The sequence below is a fragment of the Lolium rigidum genome, chromosome 7 (genome assembly GCF_022539505.1).
Source record: "Lolium rigidum isolate FL_2022 chromosome 7, APGP_CSIRO_Lrig_0.1, whole genome shotgun sequence".
Taxonomy (NCBI): domain Eukaryota; kingdom Viridiplantae; phylum Streptophyta; class Magnoliopsida; order Poales; family Poaceae; genus Lolium; species Lolium rigidum.
This window is the reverse complement of record NC_061514.1, coordinates 115,572,676-115,595,037: the sequence shown is the minus strand read 5'-3', so window position 1 is coordinate 115,595,037 and position 22,362 is coordinate 115,572,676. Positions and strand designations below refer to the sequence as shown.

Sequence of the window (22,362 nt, the reverse complement as noted above, 5' to 3'; positions counted from 1 at the left end):
TGTCATAGCACGGAAGGAGGCGTTTTGGCGGATGGCCGTCAACTTCACTTCCTCATAAGGGAGGAGAGCGTTGTAGAACTTGCGCTTGATTCAATGATCATCCACGAACGTTGCTCCAAGATCTTGCATTTGTACGGCGAGAGTGATGAGGCGCCGGTACATTTCTTCGGGGGTCTCTCCTTCAATCATGACGAAATTGTCGGCCATATTGTTCACTTCATCGAAACGAGAGCTTTGGATGCTCGCATTTCCGAGGAAGAGCTTGTCGAGTTTATCCCATGCTTCCTTGGCGGTCTTGAGCGAGCGGATATGAGCGCGGTCCTTTGGCGTGACGGCCATGTGAATCATGTTGATGGCGGTGGCGTTGAGTTGGTCATCCACCACATCTCTTCTTGTCAATTTCTTTGGATCTCGTGGTGAGTAGCCTTCCTCAGTGATGCGCCAAAACTCGGTAGATGCGCTGCGCACATGAGATTTCATCAAGAATTGCCAATTTTCAAAGTTATTTGACTCAAGTAACGGTGGTGAACCATGCGACAAGATATGTGGCATAGGTATTGGAACGTTTATGGTGTAATCACTTGGTGGTGGCACCTCATGATAACCCCTAGACGTTCCGCAACCGGTGTCTCATCCTTCCCCTTTGTTGAAGTGCCGGTCTCCCCAAGCCCTTCCTTTTGTGGATCTTTTGTCGCTTGCGCGACAAAATCAACAAGAGGAAAGGAGGTAGCTTTTGGTGGGGGGTTTTCGGCACTTGCTTGAGGATCAACACTAGGGTTTGGTTTTTGAGCAACCAACTCCATCATCATCGCCTTCATTTGGTTAACGATGGATGAATCCAATTTCTTGAGGTCATCCAACGTAGCCGTTGTGGTATCGACGGGAGATGATGGAGCGGGTGGCACAAGGGAAGGTGACCCATTCGCCACACCCGCATCTTGTTCGGCCATTTCTTAGGCGGTAAAGCCCGAGCAAGAAAACCTTGCTCTGATACCAATTGAATGGATCGTAGCGAACAAGAGGGGGGGGTGAATGGTTGCTACGTCAAGTTTTAGTATTTTTCAATTTTAGTGCAACGGAAGATAAAGGTGATTGCTTTAGTGCTGTTGGTGATCCTACAATGATCCTAGAACAAGTGCAACAAGCAAAGGAACAATCACAAGATAGTAAGAGTAAGGAGCAGGACAACCGGAGGGCGCGGAGACGAGGCGAGGTTTGTTTCCCGCAGTTCCTCCCACAAAAGGGAGTACGTCTGCGTTGAGGAGGTGCTAGCCTCACACAAGAGACTAGACGGCCACACCACGAAGGAAGGCCTCACCTTCTTCCTCGAGAGAGCTCCACAAAGGTGCTCCCCCTTCTCCACTAAGGCACCGGTCGAGGCGGTGATTCCTTCACAAGGTTAGGGCGAGCTCCACACCACAAGGAGGCTCCCAACAATCCATGGAGCTAGTACAACACCAAGCTAGCCTCCATGGATGCACTTTCTCCAATGTCCCACAATAGGAACCCTAACACCAAGATCCACTAAGGAATAGCAAGTATTGGTGAAATCTCTCTTGGTAGAACTATAGATCGAGGTCTCCTCCACCACTCCTCAAAGTTTGAGCAAGATTGGTTGGATGGTTGGGGAGATCCTCAAGGATTAAGCTCAGCAACAATGGAGGAGAGAGAGAGAAGAGATAAAATGAATTGGGGAAGAAGGGGCCCTTAAATAGGCTCCTCCAAATCCAACCGTTATGTCCAGTTTTTGCCTAAGCGGTACTACCTCTTTTGGAAAGCGGTACTACCGCTCTGAGTTCGAATCCCCACGAGATCTTGTCCACGTGGACACATTGCGGTACTACCGCTCGCGGTACCGCTTGAGGTACCGCAATAGGGTCCAGACCTTATCGGATCCAAAGCGGTACCGAAGCGGTACCAGAGCGGTACTGCCGTAACATGTTACGGTACTTGAGCGGTACCGTGGGCGGTACTACCGCTTGCCAGCGGTACTACCGCTCAAGGTACCGTAAAGGTACCGTAACTTGTTCTGTGGGACAAATCCAGTGCAGAACTCTGAGCGGTACCGTGAGGCGGTACCTATAGGGGTAGCGGTACTACCGCTACGAGTACCGGTAGTACCGGCCTGGCTAAAACTGGTTTTCTTCCCTTTTTCTCTCCAGCCATGTCACCTCGCGAAACACACACAAAACCAGAAAACCTACAGCTACCCATAACTACGCTTCAGTCCTCCGATCTTGACGTGTCCAGCGAGGTCACCGTGCACTTGCAAATCTAGCAATGATACTCAAGGTACACGGTGAGATAACTCAAGTGTTGTCATCAAACACACAAAACACGGGGTTTAGACTTTTCTCTTTCACATATTCTCACATCAATGAGTTTTTTTTGTAGATCCCGCTTTTTCGCAAAATAAGCAAGCTATAGCACATCCGGCGGCATCGCAAAAGAAGGAAGAAAAGATAGGAAATAACAAAGACGAACTAAAGCAATCTCCTTGAAAGTGGCAACCTGAGAAAAGTTAATAGTCCAAGTTTTCTACTAGATTTATGGTGAGATACTATATTTTGGTAACACTGTCCAAAAAGGATAAACCATATCTCCACGCTACCGGTGAAGCAAGCTGCAGGCAAGGCTTTTGGAAGTTATTTTCATTAGGCTTAATTGCATCCGAGGATGTGACTAAAGTAGTTTGTGGTTGAGTTTCAGACTCACCCTGGTGGGAGTATCATAGGTCGTTAAATATGTTTTGAAAGTAATATATGCAGTCCAATATGATTTGGGATGGTAGGCTTAATTAACTTGCATTGGCCACATGTTTTGTAACAGAACAGTTATGTATGTCATAAATTGATCAGTTACATGTGCTACGAAGTATATGTGGTTGTTGTATGCACATTAAAAATACTCAATGCAAACATGTGGATCCGATAAAATCATAATTGCTGACCCCGATTGTAAGGAAACAGATAAAATTTTATACCCTTTGCCAAAAAAAACTGGTCTCATCGGTGAAGGTTATATTAACCGTTGTCATAGAGGCCTTTCACATCAACATCAGGCTCATGGCAAAGAGCCCTGTTTCGTTGCCGATGGGGTTTATACCCGTGTACATAGGTGAAAGATCATTTTCCTACCCAAGTGGGTTTTGTGTGTTGGTATCAACACAATGAAGGACCCATTTACATTTTGTGAATGGTACAAGACGGTGTTGGACGCTTAGAAGAAGATGTAGTGGCGTTAGTTGACCCCTAGTTTTTCCTGGGGTGTTGGTTGCAATGATCTCGATGTAAGGCGAGGTGGTTCTGTGTCTCGCACGTGCACAAACCAAAATCCACATCTCCACAGCCTTCCCATGCCTCAAGTTTTCACTCTCCCCCGGTCGTTATGCAAGTTTCTTGGAGTTCTGGAAGGCCAGTAGTAATGATCCTCGTGACCGGTAGTTCTGCCAAAGGCAGCTTGACTCCTACCGATGTCCTCTCTCCAGGCTATGGACACTGGTAGTAGGCTGGAAGTTCCACCCTACCTCCGGAGCAACCTCCGAAAATGGCCTTTTGGCTCCTAGTTCGCTACCGTTAGCTATTCACATTTTTCGAAAGTATGACCGATAGTAGGCTAGAAGTTCTAGCCACCGCAGCTTCTATCCTACTAACACCCATAACTACCATGCGAGGTAGACGTTGGAGTAGGTTTTGTCCGGCTGGAACTTCCAACCATAGGGCCCTCCAGACTTTGTTGTTCTTGGGTACCTTGGTGCCCTTGAAGGAAGAAGTTATCGTCCCAAAGACTTGATTTGTGTTGTAAGAGCTTAGCGGTTTGTCGTTGGGAGCGTTCCATTGAGTTGTGAAGATTGCCCTACCTTGTGTAAAGGTTTCGGTTGCCACCTTCAAGGTCCCCACTTAGTGGAGAGTGAGCTAGCCTTTGTGGTTTACTCACCGGAGAATAGAGTGATACCTTTGTGGTATTGGTTGTCCTTCGTGGCATCACACCCCTCCAACATATATCTATTTCCCCTCAAAAGGAAGGATCTACGAGAATTAATCCTTGTGTCTATGTGGGCTTCACCTTTGGTTACCTCTAACCTTTACCACCTTTACTATGTGTATCTTGTTTACTTGCTTGTATGCATATTTTCATATAGGATTGTCCACTTAGTTGCACATCTAGACAATCTATATTCTTGTCAATCCTAAATTTGCTAAAATGATTTGTGGTTAGCACTTATTCACCCCCTCTAGGTGCCCATACGATCCTTTCTATAGCCTAGCTATGTACTAGTTTAGACACATGCAAACCTAGGTCCTTCCCTATATAAAGGACATAGAGAGTCGCCACATAAAAACACAACTCTCTCTCTATCTGAAAACTCTTGTGATATCCATCACCACTCATCCACCATAAACATACTCTAGCAACCTTTTGAGTTCGCCCTCGAGCACACTCAAAGATAATCCATCCAGCACACACGAGAGTAAGGTCTTTACTATACGTCATTGTCGAGTCCCAAACCTGTAAAAACCCGGTGTCTATGTGTGCTACCATCTAATCCTGCTGAACAACAAATTTACTAACAGGAAAATACAATGAAAGTTGGCATGCCAGATATGATCTTGCGTATTCAGATTAACTTTGAGAGGCTCAGATGGTCAAATCGATCATCTACATCAACGGCGCTACCACCACTCCCAGTTAGGTGTTACACTTTGGCACACACGACCTTGTCACCAACGCCTCAGGCAAAACCTTCATTGTCAGCATCGATCCGACAACTAGGATAAACTTCCCTTAGGACGGGATCAACTCGGGCTCGACATCGGCCATAGCTTAAATTGCTTGGCCCCTAAGGAACGGCTGGTGGAAACCTTTAGTCTCTCCCAAATCTCCAAGAATGACTCAAAGAGTGCGGGGAGCTCTAAAGATCGCGCGCAAGAGGTCTTCACCATCAATGTGCCCCCATCCCATGTTGGGCCGAATGGAGCCACCGATCGGCTTGTGTCACCCACGCTAACGTGATTGTACGGTCCACAACCGATCTCTCTAAAGAGATCCACCAAGCACAGACTTCTGACCTTTGCGAGGGGGAAATCAAGGAGATCATCTCCTAGGTTGCTTGAGGCGCAAGAGCGGTCTAGCTCTCCCAACTACAACTTGAAAAAGATCATGCCGACTTCTTCAAGATGTAACACAGAGCCGGTGTTCTTACGCCTATCAAACTTAGCAAGCTAGTTCAACACGCCGTGGCAAACATAGTAAAACAAGATAGTTTACTTCTTATTTCCGGATTCAGTACGTTGAGGGTAAGAAGACATGTAAAAACTTAGGATGAACACATTCACCCCTATACATCAGGAAAAAGCTTTTCTGGACGTTACAATTATGTTAATCCAACATGCGTACTGAATTTTCCCTACTCGGTTTGTCCCTATTACACCGCACACACATCTTAATGTTAAAATTGAAATTTTGTCAAAAGAGACCACCTGCCCCAATTCATTGACAAAAAGGACCACCTATGAGAAAAATTGACAAAAAGGACCACCTTGTGTGTGGCGGCAGAGCCCCCAAGCGACACGTGGAACTTGCCGCCGGGCTGCGTGGCGGCAGGGCCCCGCCGCCCGAGCAGGTGGCGGCACGTTTGGTGCTCTGCCTCGCCGTGATGTCGCCGTCGAACGCGGTGGGCCATGCCACCGGAGCAGGCGGCGGCATGCTGAGGTGGCACATGCCGCCACACGGCATGGAGGCAGCCCTCGAGCGGGAAAAGGCCGACAGGCTCCATCAGTGGCACTGACTTTCATGCTGCTTTTGATAATTGGCGCTGATTTTCATGCTGTTTAAGTGCGCGGTGGAGGTAGCAGTTCCCGCGCGAGAGATTCTGTCAGGCCGACAGCATCACACTGATTTTTAGGCTATACTGTTGCAAATTGGTATGCTTTCGGTGGTGCTCAAACTGTTGAAAATTAGCCTGCTTTCGGTGATTAAACTGTTGCTAATTGTTGTTTCGTCGAGATGAGCTAAGTGTATATAAAGGCTCACTGTCCGTGCACTCTCTCACTCTCACTCTCAGCACTCTCATTGTCTATGCACTCTCACAGAGTCACAGCATCTCAACACTGTCACTGTCTGTGCACTCTCATAGCTCTTCGGGTACTTAGTATTTCCTCACGTAGTTGATGTCTCCTGCTCGCAGCTCAAGAATTCTCGGCTGATTAAGTGTTTGCTCAATCTGTGATATCAAGATAAGGATTTGAAGAAGCAAGCATAATCTATTTTATTTACGTAGTTAGAACATAATTAGTTGTGTAGTGTAATTAGTTTAGTTAATGCATGTTCTGTAGTTGCATGCATGCATGCATAGGTACGATGAAAATATCAGTACGACTATGTAGTTATTATTGAGTAATATATTAGGACTTGCAACATGTAATTAGAACGTAAATAGCTAACTGAATGTGCTGTTTAGAATTTATGTTTTATGTGCGTAGTATGCAACATGCGTAATATATAGACTATGATTTTATGTGCGTAGAAATATATCATGTACGAATGATTAACTTGTAATTAGAAATATATAACACTGAAGTATTTTAAGATATAATTAGAAGTGGAGGGCTGAAGTTGAGTTATTAAAATTTGTTGCGTATTAAAATATGGTGTCGTGTTATGTTTGGTGTTAAATTTATTATGAAATGAGTGAGCGGTAGGCGACTAATAGAATTATTATGGAATGGTGTTAAAATTATTATAGATGGTGTTGCGTTATGATTATTTAAACTTGGTAATCACATGTTAGTGTTGTAATCTAACATTATTTTAAAAATATGGTTGTGCGGTAGGTACTATGGAAACTGTGTTAGTGTTTTATGGAGACGTCGTACGCGAAGAATTTTCTGGTGTCGATGTGTCGCGCTGCGACTCGATGAAAGTTGTAGTGACAGACATGGTCAATAGAGAATTTTTGGATGTTAGAAGATGCATCCGGGCACAGTTTGGACGTGAGATGCGTGGGAAGAAGATGACCGTTGAGGCTCTCATCGTCGTAGGATGGAATGATGGGACACCTGCCCGTTGGGGTTTGCGGGAGGTAAAGAGTGATAGAAATTGGGGTACGTACATGAGGTTTGCAAGCACACCTGGTGCTACTATGTACGGAGAGCCCATGGTGTATGTTCAGTTTATATCGGGTGATGATGGTGCCGGAGCGAGCACCGGCGCTGGTGAAGAGGAGATGGCCATCATCACAGGACCGAGCACCGTTTAATTGGAGCATTTGGCCCTGACTGCAGCAGGCATGATAGGCCAATCAGAGCATGAGGCACTGACTGCAGGCCATAGCACCGGCCCATCGAAGCAGATGGTCGCCCAGTTTGCTGCCGAGCCAGGATACTGGTCCGCGTTCGTTGACATTAGCGAGCGTGTGGAGGGACTGCCGGAGGCGTTGGACGATGACGCTCGTTCTTCTTCGTCTGAATCCTCCTCGGACGAAGAAGGCGACGGTCCTTCCCGGAGGGAGGTTGCGGCACCAATGGACCCTGAGTTCTTAAAAACAATGACCATCAGCAATGAATTCCGCTCTGTTCCAGGCCTAGGGGAGGCGAGTCTGCAGGTTGGGCAAACTTTCCCATACAAGGACTCGGCTGACCAAGCAATCAAAAGGTATGCGTTGGTCATATCTCGGCAACACAGAGTGAAGCGGTCTGATCGAAGGCAGCTAAAAGTCATATGCGTCAAATTGAATGAGGGTTGTAGGGGGAGAGTTATCGCTCGGGTGAGCCCTGGGGTATGTCAGCCATGGCATATCTCAAAAATAGAACCCCATAGCTGCAAGCAATTGGGGGCTCTTGACAAACACCGCAACGTCACTGCAAAATATGTATCACATATCATGCAAGTGGCGGTGGAAGAAGATATAACTCTTGGTACAAAGAAGCTGCAAAAAACCGCGGAAGATCTGATTGGCTTCCCGGTCAGCTTTAGTAAGGCAAGGCGAGCGAAGGAGAAGATTTTCTAGAGATTGTATGGCACCTATGAGGAGGCATATGACCTTGTCCCGAGACTACTCCATCAGATAGCAACAACTAACCGGGGGACACAAGTGGTCAGGAGAGCTCGTCAACACCCTCTGTAGGAAAACCAATAAATCCTTGATCGTTTATTCTGGGCATTCCCCCAGACTATACAGGCATTCCATCACTGCCGCCCGGTGCTGTCAATAGATGGTACCTTTCTCACAGGAAAGTACAAGGGCACACTGTTGGTGGCGATCGCAGCTGACGCAAATAATCAGCTCTTGCCTATTGCCTATGCACTTGTCGAGAGTGAAAACAAAGATATCTGGTTATGGTTCCTCATCTGCTTGAAGATGAGAGTCGTGAGAGATCGACCCGATGTTTGCATCATATCAGATCCCAACACAGGCCTTTTGACACTCGTGAGAGATCCTACACAGAAGGCGAGTACTCGCAAAGATTCAACACTCAGGTATGCTCATATTTAATAATTACCTACCAACACGTGATTATTTACATGCCTACTAATGACATGTCATTTACGTTCGCAGGAATCTGTTGACCCTACGTGGTTCAACATGGGAGCTGGTTTAGGCCACAATATGCCCCCACTGCAGGGTCGTGACCACATGCAATCGCAATACCCAACTCAGGTTAATGCATGTTAATTACATACATGATTATTGCGTGCATGTTTCTGACAGAGCCGTTCAATACGCAGGAATCTTCAGTCCCAACATGGCCTGATATGACGCAACAACCACAATACTACGGCAGCACTTCCCAACAACCTCGCGATGATGTTACCGGGATAGTTTAAGAATTCTTTGGAGGTGCTATTTTCAGCACAGATGCCAGTTTGATTCCCCCAAATCAGGAATCTCCATACGTATTTCAGACTCCATCACCAGCACATGAGACACGTACAGAGGATGAGGAAAATCAGTACGGCCGAGGTTTGCGTCCACCACATCCCCCTCGTCCCCGGTTGTCGCCTACCAGTCCAAGGCCACGGCAGCAACGTCGTCGTTGTCGACAGGAATGATACACATGGACCTTACTTCTATGTACCATATATTTATCTATGCGCGTGGCAGACATTTAATCTATGTATGAGACATTTTTCTATGTATCTCGAAAACATATTAATATTAGTTCCAATAAGTTTAATTTCTAAATTAACTCCAATAATGAAGATACAACATAAGTAAAAACGTTTAAGATACAACATATAATAAATAATACGGCTAATTACTGCGATGAATTTTAAGATACAACGAGAAAGTAAAACTGAAATTAACATACATAGCTACTACAACAGATCACTCTATTTGCCCTGCGTCCACCGTGGCCATTTTCTGGACTTGTCGCCGCGTTCTTCTGCCGCTTGCTCCTCGGCAGCTCTTTCCCTTAATCTCTTCCTCTCCGCTTCATGGACCTCTCTGCGCACCTCTTCCTCTGCATATCTACGTGCAACCTCATCATCCATCCTCTTCTGATTCACCTCACGATTTTGAGCTTGCTCCGCCCTTAATTTTTGTATCTGTCTCTCTCTGCTTTAGCATTAGCAACAACCTTTTCCCTACGCTCTTCCTCATGGGACATTGCCCATGCACGAAAGAGAGACGCGGAGAAGGCAAGCTCGATCTTGTTGTTTTCATTTGTATGCGGGTAAGAGGGCTTATATAGCCTTCAATTAGTGTGAGCCGTACCAACAAAGTAGTGCACAATAATTGACGCAGGCTGTCGGTGGTCTATTTGTTGTATCAGTACATAATTCCTACGCAAATAGACTGCTTTCGGTGGTTCATTTTCTGTATCGAGCGGGAATCTCCGACAGCTTCAGTAGGCGCTTTGAAATCAGTGCAATCGGCCGTTTCTTTAGTCAGCGTCACCAGCAGGCGCGGTCGGCCGAAGGTTCTAGCTCGAAGCCTGCCTCTAGCTCGTGCGGCGGCAAGTGCCACATCGACCTGCCGCCCCATGCACCGGTGGCATGGCCCACCAGCGCAAACGGCGGCTCACGGTGCAGGGCCGCAGCTAACGTGCCGCCACGACGATCGGCGGCGGGCCCCTGCCGCCGCTGCCCCCGGCGGCAAGCTCCACGTGTCGGCTGGGGGCCTGCCGCCACGCACGACGTGGTCCTTTTTGTCAATTTGCCTCAGAGGTGGTCCTTTTTTGTCAATGAATTGGGGCAGGTGGTCTCTTTTGGCAAAAATTCGTTAAAATTTGACTAACAAAAGGTGTGTTACGTGTTATAAATATACTCTGGTATTTGTATTAGGAAAAATGTTTTCATTGATATAATTTTTATGCCAATTATTATTGCTTAGATTCAAGGTCAGAGTAAGATGAGAACCAACCTGTGGTTGGATGGTTAGGAGGGCAGTGGCACCCCCAGCCCACTAGAGTTCAAATTCTAGATTTGACACTTTGGTGTTTCATAAAGGCGGAATATTCTTCAGTGGGAGGCGACGTTCCCGTCGACAGCGAAGCGCCTGTGGTGACTTCATCAATCTCAAGACCTGCCGGATCAGTTTTTCAACGCAGTCTTTTGGAGGTGCTCATAGGGGTAGGGCGTGTGTACGTTCATAGGGATGAATGTGTGCGCGTATGTATGAGCGTCTTTGATTGTAATGTGTTTCGAAAAAAAAAAAAGGTCAGAGTAAGATCAGGAAAACCATTACTCATAGTCAACAGAGTATACTCCTAGTCAAAATACTCCTGGTACTGTGTACGTGGCCATTTGGTAGTCCTTGTTGTTGGACATTTGTCTACTGATGATGAGGTGCCCCCTTGACACCTCTGCTTCCAGAACAACAATGCAAACCGCCACGCGTCCCTTAAACCCACCTTCATCTCTGCTTTCCTCTGCTCCGACCACCCCGCACTTCCATTTTCCCACCGCCCTCGCCGACAGGAAACACAGATGGATCCCATCGCCGCCCCCAACTCCGGCGGCGACCGCGACGCCTCCACCCCGACCAGCACCACCGTGACCCTCCCGCCGCTCACCCTGCGCGACGTGCCCCGGCTCACGTCCGCCGCGGCCGCCACCGCCACGATCCCCAACCCCATCTCCAGCCAACCCTACTTCAACCCGCCCCCCACCTTCTACATCTCCGCGGGGGACGTCTCCCTCCGCCACGCCTTCTTCGACCTCGCCACCGGCCACCCCAACCCGCTCGTCGCCTACCGCCGCGCCGGCCCGCGCGGGAGCCTCGCCGTCGACCCGGCCCGCGCCCGCGCCGCGCTCGTCACCTGCGGAGGCCTCTGCCCGGGCCTCAACACCGTGCTGCGCGAGCTCGTCGTAGGCCTCCACCAGCTCTACGGCGTCCGCCACGTCTTCGGCGTCGCCGCGGGCTACCGCGGCTTCTACGGCGCCGACGACGACCACGTGCTGCTCGACCCGGCCGCCGTCGACGGCTGGCACAAGAAGGGCGGAACCGCGCTAAAGACGACCCGAGGGGGCTTCGATCTCAACAAGATCGTCGACGGCATGGTCGCGCGAGGGTATACTCAGGTGAGTTCAGCTCAAAAACACTTCAGATTTGACTATAGACAGCGATGCTTTACTTGCAATATCACTATGATTTGCGATGACTTAATACTTAATAACGGGGGTGGGCTTTATGCACTGAATGACTTAATACTTAATACTTAAACATTTAACTGTTTATAGTCAAATGGTCTGCCAAATGCACTGAATAACGGGGGTGGGCTTTACTTGCAATATCACTATGTTCTGCCAAATGTGCCACAAAATTGTAATGGTACCTACCAAAAACATAATTGGATGGCGTGTTTCGGCAAATGACAGAAAATAATGGTGTCTTCTAGCAAAATTTCCTTTAAATTAGAGTTAAGGCTGTGCAGAAAAGTTTAATAAGGCTCATGACTATCCATCTGACTTAGGAGTAAGACTTCATTGTGGTTACCTACTATCGAATTGTTCAAGTGCAGTGGAATCAAGTATGTTCTAGTTAACATACCAACTGTTTCTATTCTTCGTGTGTTGATCATACAACCTATCACATCCCTTTATTTTTCCAGGTCTATGCGATTGGCGGGGATGGCACCATGAGAGGAGCTGTGGCGATCTTCGAGGAGATCAAACGGCGTGGTTTGAGCATATCCATTACAGGGATCCCGAAAACTGTGGACAACGACATCGGCATCATAGATAGGTCCTTTGGATTTCAAACTGCAGTAGAGATTGCCCAGCAGGCGATCGACGCAGCACATGTGGAGGCTGTGAGTGCGGTGAATGGCATCGGCCTTGTCAAACTTATGGGCAGGAGCACAGGCCACATTGCTCTCCATGCCACCCTGAGCAGCCGAGACGTTGACTGCTGTTTGATTCCTGAGATTGATTTCCATGTTGAAGGGAAGGGAGGCCTGTTTGAGTTTCTGTATGAAAGGATAAAGGAGAAGGGACATGCTGTCATCGTGGTCGCTGAAGGTTCTGGTCAGGAATTGATTCCCCGGACTGATGAGCAGAAGCGGGAGCAGGATGAGTCTGGCAACATGTTGTTCCTTGATGTTGGCCCCTGGCTGAAATCTGAGCTTGGTAGATGGTGGAAAAGAGAACACCCTGGTGAGTTGTTCACTGTGAAGTATATTGATCCTACCTACATGATTCGTGCAGTCCCAGCAAATGCTACTGATAATCTGTATTGTACCCTGTTGGCGCATTCCGCGATCCACGGGATCATGGCTGGGTTCACTGGCTTCGTACCTGGCCCGATAAATGGGAATTACAGCTACATACCTTTGGAGGATATCGCTGTGGCCAAGAACCCAGTCGATGTGAATGATCACAAATGGGCATGGGTTAGATCAGTCACAGATCAACCAGATTTCCTGAAGCCCTAAGACATGAAGTTATGTGGTGTCATGAAGTACCCTCTCTGGACACTGTCAAAATAATTTTGATTTGATCTAGCAGTAGTTGTTTGTCTCGTGATTTCGGTTCTTCAATAAGATAAGAGAGAGCTTGTTCTCTGGTTTATCAGGCTGTGGGTGTATGTCTTCGGAAGTACTACTTGTAACTCTATTGTAAGTACGATTCTCGTAAATACACTTTGTGTCATTTTTTTTTCCAACTGGGACTTTCTTCCCATTTCCATTACAGCATATAACGGAAATACATCAGTCAGTTTTTGTCTCTACCCCACAGCACACAAAAGGAACAAGACAACTGAAGAACAGGAAGACTAACTGCCCAGCCACAGGGGAAAGTTTTTGGTAGGAAAACCCGCTGCTCAGCCTCGGCATCGAAAACTAAGCTACGGGGCAAAAAACCTACCCCTACACTACAAAGTTTCAGGTTACCACAACCACAAACAACCATCAGGATACCAAATACACTTGGTGTCATGAAATGTTGTTTGGAGTTTGGAGGATTGGGGACAAATGGTGACTTTACTTCGAACCGTTACTTGTTTATTCTGGGAGGTACCAACGCATTTTTGTTAGGACGTATATACTCCTGTGTGAAAACTGAAAACCTGATATGGATATGGACGCAAAGATAAATGTTTTGCTCGTACGTTCTGGATAATAAGAAATATAAAAGGTTTGTTCGATGTTTAAACAACAAGGCCTATTAGCTCAGCTGGTTAGAGCGTCGTGCTAATAACGCGAAGGTCACAGGTTCGAGACCTGTATGGGCCACAAATTTTTGCATCTTGTTTTTTGTTCTTATTTTACGTATAATAGTAACTCCTGAACTTAATATTGACTGTCAGATGACACTACTGGACAGCTGCAATGTTCTCTTTCTGTAGGTCTCGATTCGTTGTCTTCAAAAGTAATCCACGTATGCTAATACTCCGTCTCAAAATAACTGTCGTTGATGGCAAATACTGTCTTTTGCAACCAGGTCACTGCTACACATCTTAGTCTGAGGTGTCCATTTTCTAAGCTGGTGTGGGCTGAATTCAATTCGAGCGAGCCGGCGATGGTTCTGGTGGCTGGAAGATCGGTGGACAGGCATCAACCGAGATAGAGTGCAAATGCTAAGGAGATGTCGGTGGCAGTTTTTATGTAATGTGGAATATATGGATTTTCGCAAAAAAAAAGAGTGGAATATATGGAATGAGAGAAACAGGCGTATTTTCCAGGGCATCGAAATACAAGCGAAGGGAGATTGAGATGTATAGACAGGCTCATCGGGTAGCTTAAGAGTTGAACTGCTAGTTCTTTTTTCCTTATGTTTCGTTTTGCATCTTCCAGGCTGAACAACATCTTAGTCTGAGGTGTCCATTTTCTAAGCTGGTGTGGGCTGAATTCAATTCGAGCGAGCCGGCGATGGTTCTGGTGGCTGGAAGATCGGTGGACAGGCATCAACCGAGATAGAGTGCAAATGCTAAGGAGATGCCGGTGGCAGTTTTTATGTAATGTGGAATATATGGATTTTCGCAAAAAAAAAGAGTGGAATATATGGAATGAGAGAAACAGGCGTATTTTCCAGGGCATCGAAATACAAGCGAAGGGAGATTGAGATGTATAGACAGGCTCATCGGGTAGCTTAAGAGTTGAACTGCTAGTTCTTTTTTCCTTATGTTTCGTTTTGCATCTTCCAGGCTGAACAACATCTGCATAACTTTTGTAAAGCTGTTGGTTTTTTCCTCCTACAATGCAAAGGCAGAACTCCTGCCATACAGTTCAAAAAAGAAATGTTCACCTAGAAACGGATATGAAGCTAGCACATTACAAACGGGGTTCCTGTTTATACGAGTCACCACAGGATTTGATAAAACTCATCTTCATATAAATGTAAAAGTAGTGCTTTCAATAAAAAAAAAACCATTGCTCTGAACTGCTTTGTCTTGGACGATCAATTGGAGAGATGCGCGTCAATCCTATCTTTTTTCCCATCTATGTAAAAGTAACTTCAAAAGAAAAGGCAAGGGCTCATTCCAAAGGGAAATTCGGGTTTAGTACTTTTGCTACTATATGGATGCCAAACTCGGACATTAGCTGTACTCTCTGTTGTGAGTTGATGTCATTTTCTGTGCTCGTGCTGTATTTTGAAAAGCTAAGAGTGCTTTTCCAAAGTTTCAGTAATGCCCCGTACATATTCCATCCGTGCTAATTTCCAGAACAAATAAATGGGATATACCCCTGTGAATCGAGAGGGCCCAATTTTTTCCTATAGAGCAGTACTCCAAACAGTAGAGAATGTTACAGGGTGAGGTGAACCAACCACCTCGAGTAATCACCACTGGACAAAATATATCTACACCATGTACAGAGCAGATCACCACCTCCCCAGCTTCCTCATGCCAGATACACTAGCTAGCTAGTCTTCGGTGTTTTTTCACTTCTTGCAATCTTTTGTTACTCACCACCATGGCTGCAGCTGCAAAGAACCCACTCAAGACTCAGATCAAATTGGCTCGATTTCAATCGGCAGACCTCTCGGGAACTCCACGTACGGGTATGCCATTGGAACGTCATCGCCGTCGATTTTCCATCTGCAGAGCGCCAAAATTGTCAAGAAACTAATACAAATATCAATCAGCACTGTAAATTAGTATAGAGATTCAGTAAGCATTCATCTCCTCTACTCTGAAGAAAAAACAGAAATGCAGTGTCTACTGTCACAATCAGATAGCTGCAGATGTTTGGGACCTCATTTGGTACCACTCAACTTGCATAGCCTACTTATTGAAAACTCCATGCTGCCATGTTTGCACAGTGTGCGGTCGTCTGATACCATGTAGCCTTGTTGCCATGTATTACTATTAGTATGATAGAGGCATTAATCTGTGTACATGCTGTTAATCAACGCGGTCCCAAGTGTGTCGTTCAAATCTAATCCTGGGTTTTCTCTCAAAATGCCGTGCATGTTCTTCATTTCTTTGATTTGTGGCTCTCACTAGATTACTGGTTAACCTATGCATCGCCTAATCCAATAAAATAAACATGTGCTCTTCTTTTACCTGAAATTGAGCACAAGATGATGAACGAAGAAAGCAGCCTCTACTTTGGCAAGTTCTGATCCAGGACAGAGCCGAGGGCCACCGCCGAATGGCGTAAACTTCTTGCTTGTTCCTTGGCTTGCTCCCTGTTCCATCAAACAATTCAATTATCATAAACATGAACTGGATCATTAGCTTCGATTCATCAAGAAGCTAAGAAAATGAAGAAGCAAAGCCAAGGATGCTGGCTTTGAGTGAGGAATCATGGTTAGGACCATGTACAAAAGGCACTACTGTCCCAGCCTAAAGCCTGCTTGGCATCTGAGGATACCAGCATAGTAATTATGGCATGGGTTAGTTGGACACTCACTAATTAAAGGTAGCAATTAGTTAGAGTACACCTTTAAAGAAGATTCTCTCAAAGCTACAGATAAGTTCTTCTGATTGGTGCTCTAACCTTTTTTTTATTGTATAGGATTATATATTATAAAAAACCGTATTATATCAAAGGTAAGCATCCCAATAATAGCTAAGCTGCATGACCGAACTGTTCTTGATCATTGTTCAGTACCAACATAGATTTGCAAGTACTGAGGGGTCTCTATGGTAATCAGACATACCTCCCATCTGCGAGGCTGGAACTGTTGAGCATTTCCATGAAGTGAGGGGTTCAAATGAACAGAACTGAAAACAGGTAGGACCTTCCAGCCAGATGGAATCAGATACTCTGCAACAGAGCAAGAAACAGGGCCACAAGCTTTTGAGCATCTTCTGTTAAAATCTAGGTGTTTGAGGAATAACAATGCTCACAAATCAGGAACAAAGGTGCCCTTTGCCTGATCCATTATCATGTGATGAGCACAATGGGATCTGCAAGGAAAGCCTCAAGTTGGGTTAAAACTACCTTTGTATCTGACGTCTTTGAGAGCCTTCCTGTGGACAAACTTGACAATGTTTCCACATCTCAGCGCCTCATTGATAACCTGAAAGGACATCCACATATGTATCATTGCACCATTCCCATTATTACAGACCAAATTAAGACTCTTCCCCCTTTGACCCATCCTTGCAAACTGTTCTTACTCTCAAGTCAATATTCAGATATAGGCAGGCATATATGTCAATGATCTTAATAAGGGAAAAAAAATGCATCTACATCCTAAAGCATTCGCTGAATGATTATCATAATATCATCTCACATGTTGGGTATATTCCATCTTCTTGTAGTCCTCAGAGCTCAGGCACTCCTCCTTGCCTTTGGTAGATCTTATGCCTTCATGCTCCCTCTGCATGCATAGCATGTTCGCATATAGTTAGTGACAGGTGAACAACTACCAATCATCTGTGGATTCACCATGAGGAGCATGATGATGTACCTTCACTAGGTCTAGATCTGTAGCTGATTGTCCAAGGAAGTATACAACCATGGAGATCAAGAGTGAGGTGGTCTCATATCCTCCTAGTAGGGAGTCCAGCACAAAGCTCACTTTCTCCTCATCGGAGAGCTCATTGGTTGACAGGAGCACATTGAGGAAATCATCCTTCTTGCAGGAGCCAGTTTTTCTCCTCTCCTCAATAATGCCCTTCACAGTGCTTGATATCCTCTTCCTGGCCTGTGATCACCATACAATAGAACCAGTGTTGGAACAATATGGCATCCATATATGCATCTTTAATGTAAACTTGGTATAGTACCAGTATAGATGTGTACTAGTTTCAGGAGCTTCATGCATGGTAAGTACATAAAAAAGGCTTGAAACTTTGATAGAAATTAAGAAAAAGGGTGAAGCTGTTTAATTAAGTAAATTGATTACCTGGACAGCTCTGGCATAGGGGGTCCCTGGGATGCGAAGAGGGAAAGAGATGAGGCCCTTCATGAAGGTGAGGAAGTCCTCCAGTATCATGGCAGTGACTGGCTCCTCTGGTGACAGCCCCAACACCTGCTTCACTATCACACTGAATGCGAACTGTGCTCACCCAGAAGAAAGGTAAGAAATAAAATAAAGAACCTGGTCAGTCAAAGCCACCTTTGGAAAATATTCATGCATCAGGAAGTAACAGCATGATGATGTAGATATAGGTAACATGTGCAGAGATTTTCCCCCATGTTTCATGGGATCATGTCTCTCTGTCTAGTAATGACTAGCCAGCTAGCTGTGGTTTTAGTAAGTAGATGCACTTGGTATGGTAACAAACCTTCCTTGCCTCATCACAGAAGGTGATTTTGCTGGCCTTGCCATGATGCCATGAGCCAACTATGTGCAGTGCAATCTTTTCAATGTCACCAAGGTAGCTTGGCTTAAGCTTTGTGGAGGTAACCAGCGCTAGAGCAAGGGTCCTGAGCCTCTTGTGGTCCTCCCCCAGGACCACCAGCATGGAGGACTTGCCCAGTATGCCATGAATTGGCTTGGGGTAACTGCACTGGAACAGCTTCTCCTCATTCTGCAGGATGAAGTGGTTCAGCTCCTGGTCACAGGACACTATGGTGGGGGTGCAGAACAGATGGGACTTGAACACCCTCCCATACCTGCATCATCACACCAAAAATGTTAGATGCCATCATACTCTTAGCTAGTCTTCTGCTATCTTAGTTAGTTGCTATCTTACCATTTGTCATGAACAAGTTTTCTACTGACTTGTACTTCACAAACACCGATATAACTCTACCACACTGTCAAGTTCATATGTACTTACAGCCTTCGAGTTAAGAATAAAAGAAACAAGCATAAAGCTGCTGAGACAGGACAACATGCACAACATGCATCGCCTTTTGCTGCCACATGAAGTAATGATAAACAATCCTACGTACTTAACTGCATAGATAAGAATCTGTGGTGGTGGCGATGAATGATAGTAACACAAAAATGCTACTGCTGATTACCTGGAGCAGTGATCATCCAGGAAGCTGCCCAGTGTGTTGGAAGCATGAGGGGTGAGGAACCTCAGGGTCTCACCAACAAGGGGACATCCGAAGCTGCCCCTGGGAGCCTTGGGATTCAGGAGCAAAGGTAGGAAGTGACTCATCACCAGCGTCAGGAGCAAGGAGAACAAGATCGCCGGAGCAGCCAGCACGAGCTCTCCCACCATCATACTCATCATACCACAGCGCGGCTCCAGGAACCAGAACCAATCTTTCCTATGGTCTCATCTCACAGGCTGCATGGAGCCGGCCTTGCTTGCCTCTCTGTCTACCTGTCTAAGCTATCATTCACTTCCTCACCCTCTCTTTCCTTCTCTCTCTCTAGAATGGAACGTGAGGGGGGAGGTTATATAGTGGTAGGAGCAAACCGAGCAAGGGCAGGAAGGATCTTGGCAAAGGGAGAGGGAAAGGAAAAATAAGGTTGCCTTTCCGTTTCTTGCTTTGGCCTTGTTTATCTTTCAAGTAGTACCACTAGCAGTACTTGCTTGATCTCTGTTTTTACCGCAGAGTTGGCTGCATCTATATGTGTACTCCTCTCCTATATGCACGAGCACACTGTATGAATAACTTTTATCAAGAAGGGGCTACGACTAGCTTAGGAGCATGGTCCTTTTAAGAGTACTGCTAGCATCTAGGCTGCTGCTGCTGCTCAAGGTGCAGTCAAACACGCAGGTAGAGAGAAAAATGTATCCGTTACATGCACGCATAGGACTTTGGTGCTAAGTTTTGGTCCATAGCATGTCAAATACGTAGTAGTATATCTTCGTTATCACTTCTGCTCTGGTCCTCCTAGGCGCTTTAAACACAACAACGGTGGAGATCTTTCCATACATGTTCGTAAACGGTTGCACGATCGTAATTTCAGTATAGGTTCACTGTCCATTCAGCCCTGTATTGACCCGTATGGCTCGCGTTGTGTTGTACCTCTTTTTTTACGTATCTACGGTCATGTGCGTGTACCGCCCCCCTCCTCCTCTCCCCCCCCCTCCCGGGTGGCGGCGGAAGATCCGCCCGCCTCGCCCCGAGTAGCCACCCCGGGACCGCCGCACCTCAGCCGTCGCTGTTGCCGGCCTCGGCCCCGGCCCCGGCAGCGGTGGCGGTGCCCCTTTCGTCAAACGACGAGGGGGAGGAGAGGGTTTCCGCGGCGGCATTTCATGGGAGGTGATGAAGCGCCGGTGGAGGAAGCCGGGCGGCACGGCTACTTAGCCGGGGCCTGATGCTCTCCGTCGGTAGCCATGGAAGATTCGGTGGAGCAGTGGCGGCCTCCGCCCCTGGTGACGTTCGGCGGTGGTACGCATGATCCGCCCCGCCGTCCTCTTCCTTGGTGATCCGGCAGGAGACTGGTGGCGTGGGGGCTGCTGGTCTTGCTTTGTTTTTGGTGGCGGTCCTCGGGTTTCTTGCAAGCGAAGATGAAGATCTACCGGAGGTCAGTTTTGTCTTGATCTGGCTGGAGAGATGAGTTCCGGAAAGCTCCATCGGCGAATGGAAAGTGCATCTTTTGCCTGGAGTTTGCTGGATCGGGTGGTATTCGGTCGCGCGCACCCATGTTTTTATTCCGACCGTTTGGTTCCGGAGGGAGCGGCGCGAAGCTCTATTCTTTGTTGACATCAGGTGACGTTTTGGTCCATGGTGAAGTCAGAAGAAGGAATATCATGAATGCCGGATTGGTGGACTGTCTAAAGGAGGTTCGAGTATCCGTGATGTGGAGGGATTTGCTTGGCGTTCTGGGCTCCGCAACAGTGGTATGCATGTGGGGGTGACAGCACAGGTGAAGTTCAGTCTCAGAGTGAAAACCCAAGGTCTGGCCTTAACTGGTTGTGCCTGGCAATGACCTTGTTGGAGGCATTGTTTTGAGAGTGTGGACTATCTTCAGGGTGAAAACCTAAGACCTTTGGTCGGGCGACGATGGCGCTGGTGCACTGTTCCCTTTTTTGAGGCGTCGCTTTTGGAGAGTCTGTATTTCAGGTGTTGTCACGGTGGTGGTTGTATTGCTGTTGCTAGGTCTGAAATGTTGTAGCGGGACATTCTTAGTTTTCTTTACTCTTTTTTGGTTGTGTGCATCCGTACTGCCACTAGGGTGGAGCGTTATTGCAGAGGCTGGATGTAATATATTCCCTTTATCTAAAAATATGTGTGTACCGAAATAGAAGGCATGCATGAGGTGGGGCAGTACTTAGAGCATCACTAGTAGTACCCTAAACCCTCAAATCCTCAAACCAGTTTAAGGGTTGAGAATGGGCATTTTTTGGCAGTTTTAGAGGTTGAAAAACAGAGTCAAAGATTAGAACCCTCAAACACAACCCTTATAACGGAATATTCCGTTATAAGGGTTGGGTTTGAGGGTTCTAGTCTTTGCCCCAACCCCAACCCTTCTAATTGTTATATGACATATCACAATTATCACTAGAAAAACACAAACAACATTGAAACAACTAGGAAATGAAAATCATTGATGCATGGTTCAATAGTTTACATCACAAAATCATCATCTTCCACCTCTCATCGGCACCGTCACCAAAACGTTGCACCTCGGCGCCATCTCCTCCACACCGCCATCGCCTCAAGCACCTCCATAGGCGCCGGTGGTGGAGTCCTCCACACCACCATCGCCACCACAACTCATCGAAGTGTCACCTCGAAGAGTAGAGGACGCACCACGAAGTAGCCTCTTCCTCTCGGCGATGTCCTCCTTGGTCTCCTTCCACCACGACAATTGGTCTTCATCCATGTCCTTTTTGCACATCATCATGTGCTCCTTCTCCTCGGCCATGATCTCTTTCCATGCCTTTGCTTCCTTGAGCTTGAGCATCCTCTCCTCCATATCGGCGGGGCAGCGGCCGACGGAGGCGGAGTGGGGGGCGGCGTCGCCATGGCCGATGGAGGTGGGCATACGGGCGCACGGCCGAGGCGGAGCGGGGGGAGGCGGGGGCCGGCGGGGCGGCGGCCGACGGAGGCAGAGCGGGGGGAGGCGGGCCGGTGGTGCGGGGCGGGGCGGCGGCCGGCGGCGCGGGGCGGGAGTTTGGGGATGGGAAATTTCCCTCCCGCGCGACGAGGAAGAGGAGTGCGGGTTGGGTGGAGTTCGGCCTCCCCAACCCTCACTTCTATAGGCTGAAATCGAGTTTGAGGGTTGGACCTCTAAATTTTTTTGAGGGTTTGAGGGTTTAGGGGTTCTAGTCTACGCGTTTTTTCTCTCGCAAACTGTAAAAAAGCAGTTATTTTTGAGGATTTGAGGGTTTAGGGGTACTACTAGTGATGCTCTTAGACGGATGAGATCGTTAACTGGTCACGTGGTCTTTTTTTCAAACGTGACGTACATATACCGTATCAATACGGGTATACATGGACTGGATATGGGTTTCGGCGAGCCCAACGTAGAAAATAAAACAAAAAACCAAATATAACCTCTCAACTTCCTTTAGGGGGGAGCACCGGAGGAGCCCTCCTTGGCTATCCGGTGTAAGTCGATCTTTTGACGGTCTTCTTCTTATGGTGATGAAAGGGCTTGTCCGGG

The 22,362-nt window shown here is 47.0% G+C and overlaps 2 protein-coding genes and 1 non-coding gene across 3 annotated transcripts; 2 read left to right on the top strand and 1 right to left on the bottom strand.

Annotated features, from left to right (window-relative positions):
- Positions 1-10,840: 10,840 nt before the first annotated feature.
- Positions 10,841-13,070, top strand: LOC124675440 (ATP-dependent 6-phosphofructokinase 2-like). The gene is made up of 2 exons (XM_047211517.1): positions 10,841-11,526; positions 12,057-13,070. The coding sequence occupies exons 1-2, from the start codon at positions 10,933-10,935 to the stop codon at positions 12,876-12,878; spliced, it is 1,416 nt and encodes a 471-aa protein (XP_047067473.1). The 5' UTR covers positions 10,841-10,932; the 3' UTR covers positions 12,879-13,070.
- A 535-nt stretch (positions 13,071-13,605) lies between these two features.
- Positions 13,606-13,679, top strand: TRNAI-AAU. The gene has a single exon. It is a non-coding gene; the product is annotated as a tRNA-Ile (tRNA).
- A 1,422-nt stretch (positions 13,680-15,101) lies between these two features.
- LOC124678232 (cytochrome P450 724B1-like) lies at positions 15,102-19,141 on the bottom strand. The gene is made up of 9 exons (XM_047214152.1): positions 18,813-19,141; positions 18,128-18,458; positions 17,746-17,898; positions 17,308-17,544; positions 17,131-17,217; positions 16,836-16,914; positions 16,552-16,658; positions 15,953-16,077; positions 15,102-15,484 (listed from the first exon to the last, which is right to left on the bottom strand). The coding sequence occupies exons 1-9, from the start codon at positions 19,028-19,030 to the stop codon at positions 15,397-15,399; spliced, it is 1,425 nt and encodes a 474-aa protein (XP_047070108.1). The 5' UTR covers positions 19,031-19,141; the 3' UTR covers positions 15,102-15,396.
- Between the last annotated feature and the right edge of the window lie 3,221 nt (positions 19,142-22,362).

Excerpts from the sequence above, each read along its gene's own strand:
- LOC124675440 (XM_047211517.1), top strand. The coding sequence starts at position 10,933 with ATGGATCCCATCGCCGCCCCCAACTCCGGCGGCGACCGCGACGCCTCC. Across the intron at positions 11,527-12,056 it reads TCGCGCGAGGGTATACTCAG|GTCTATGCGATTGGCGGGGA; the intron begins GTGAGTTCAGCT and ends TTATTTTTCCAG.
- LOC124678232 (XM_047214152.1), bottom strand. The coding sequence starts at position 19,030 with ATGATGAGTATGATGGTGGGAGAGCTCGTGCTGGCTGCTCCGGCGATC. Across the intron at positions 18,459-18,812 it reads CTGGATGATCACTGCTCCAG|GTATGGGAGGGTGTTCAAGT; the intron begins GTAATCAGCAGT and ends GTGATGATGCAG. Across the intron at positions 16,078-16,551 it reads TCCAGCCTCGCAGATGGGAG|GGAGCAAGCCAAGGAACAAG; the intron begins GTATGTCTGATT and ends TTGATGGAACAG.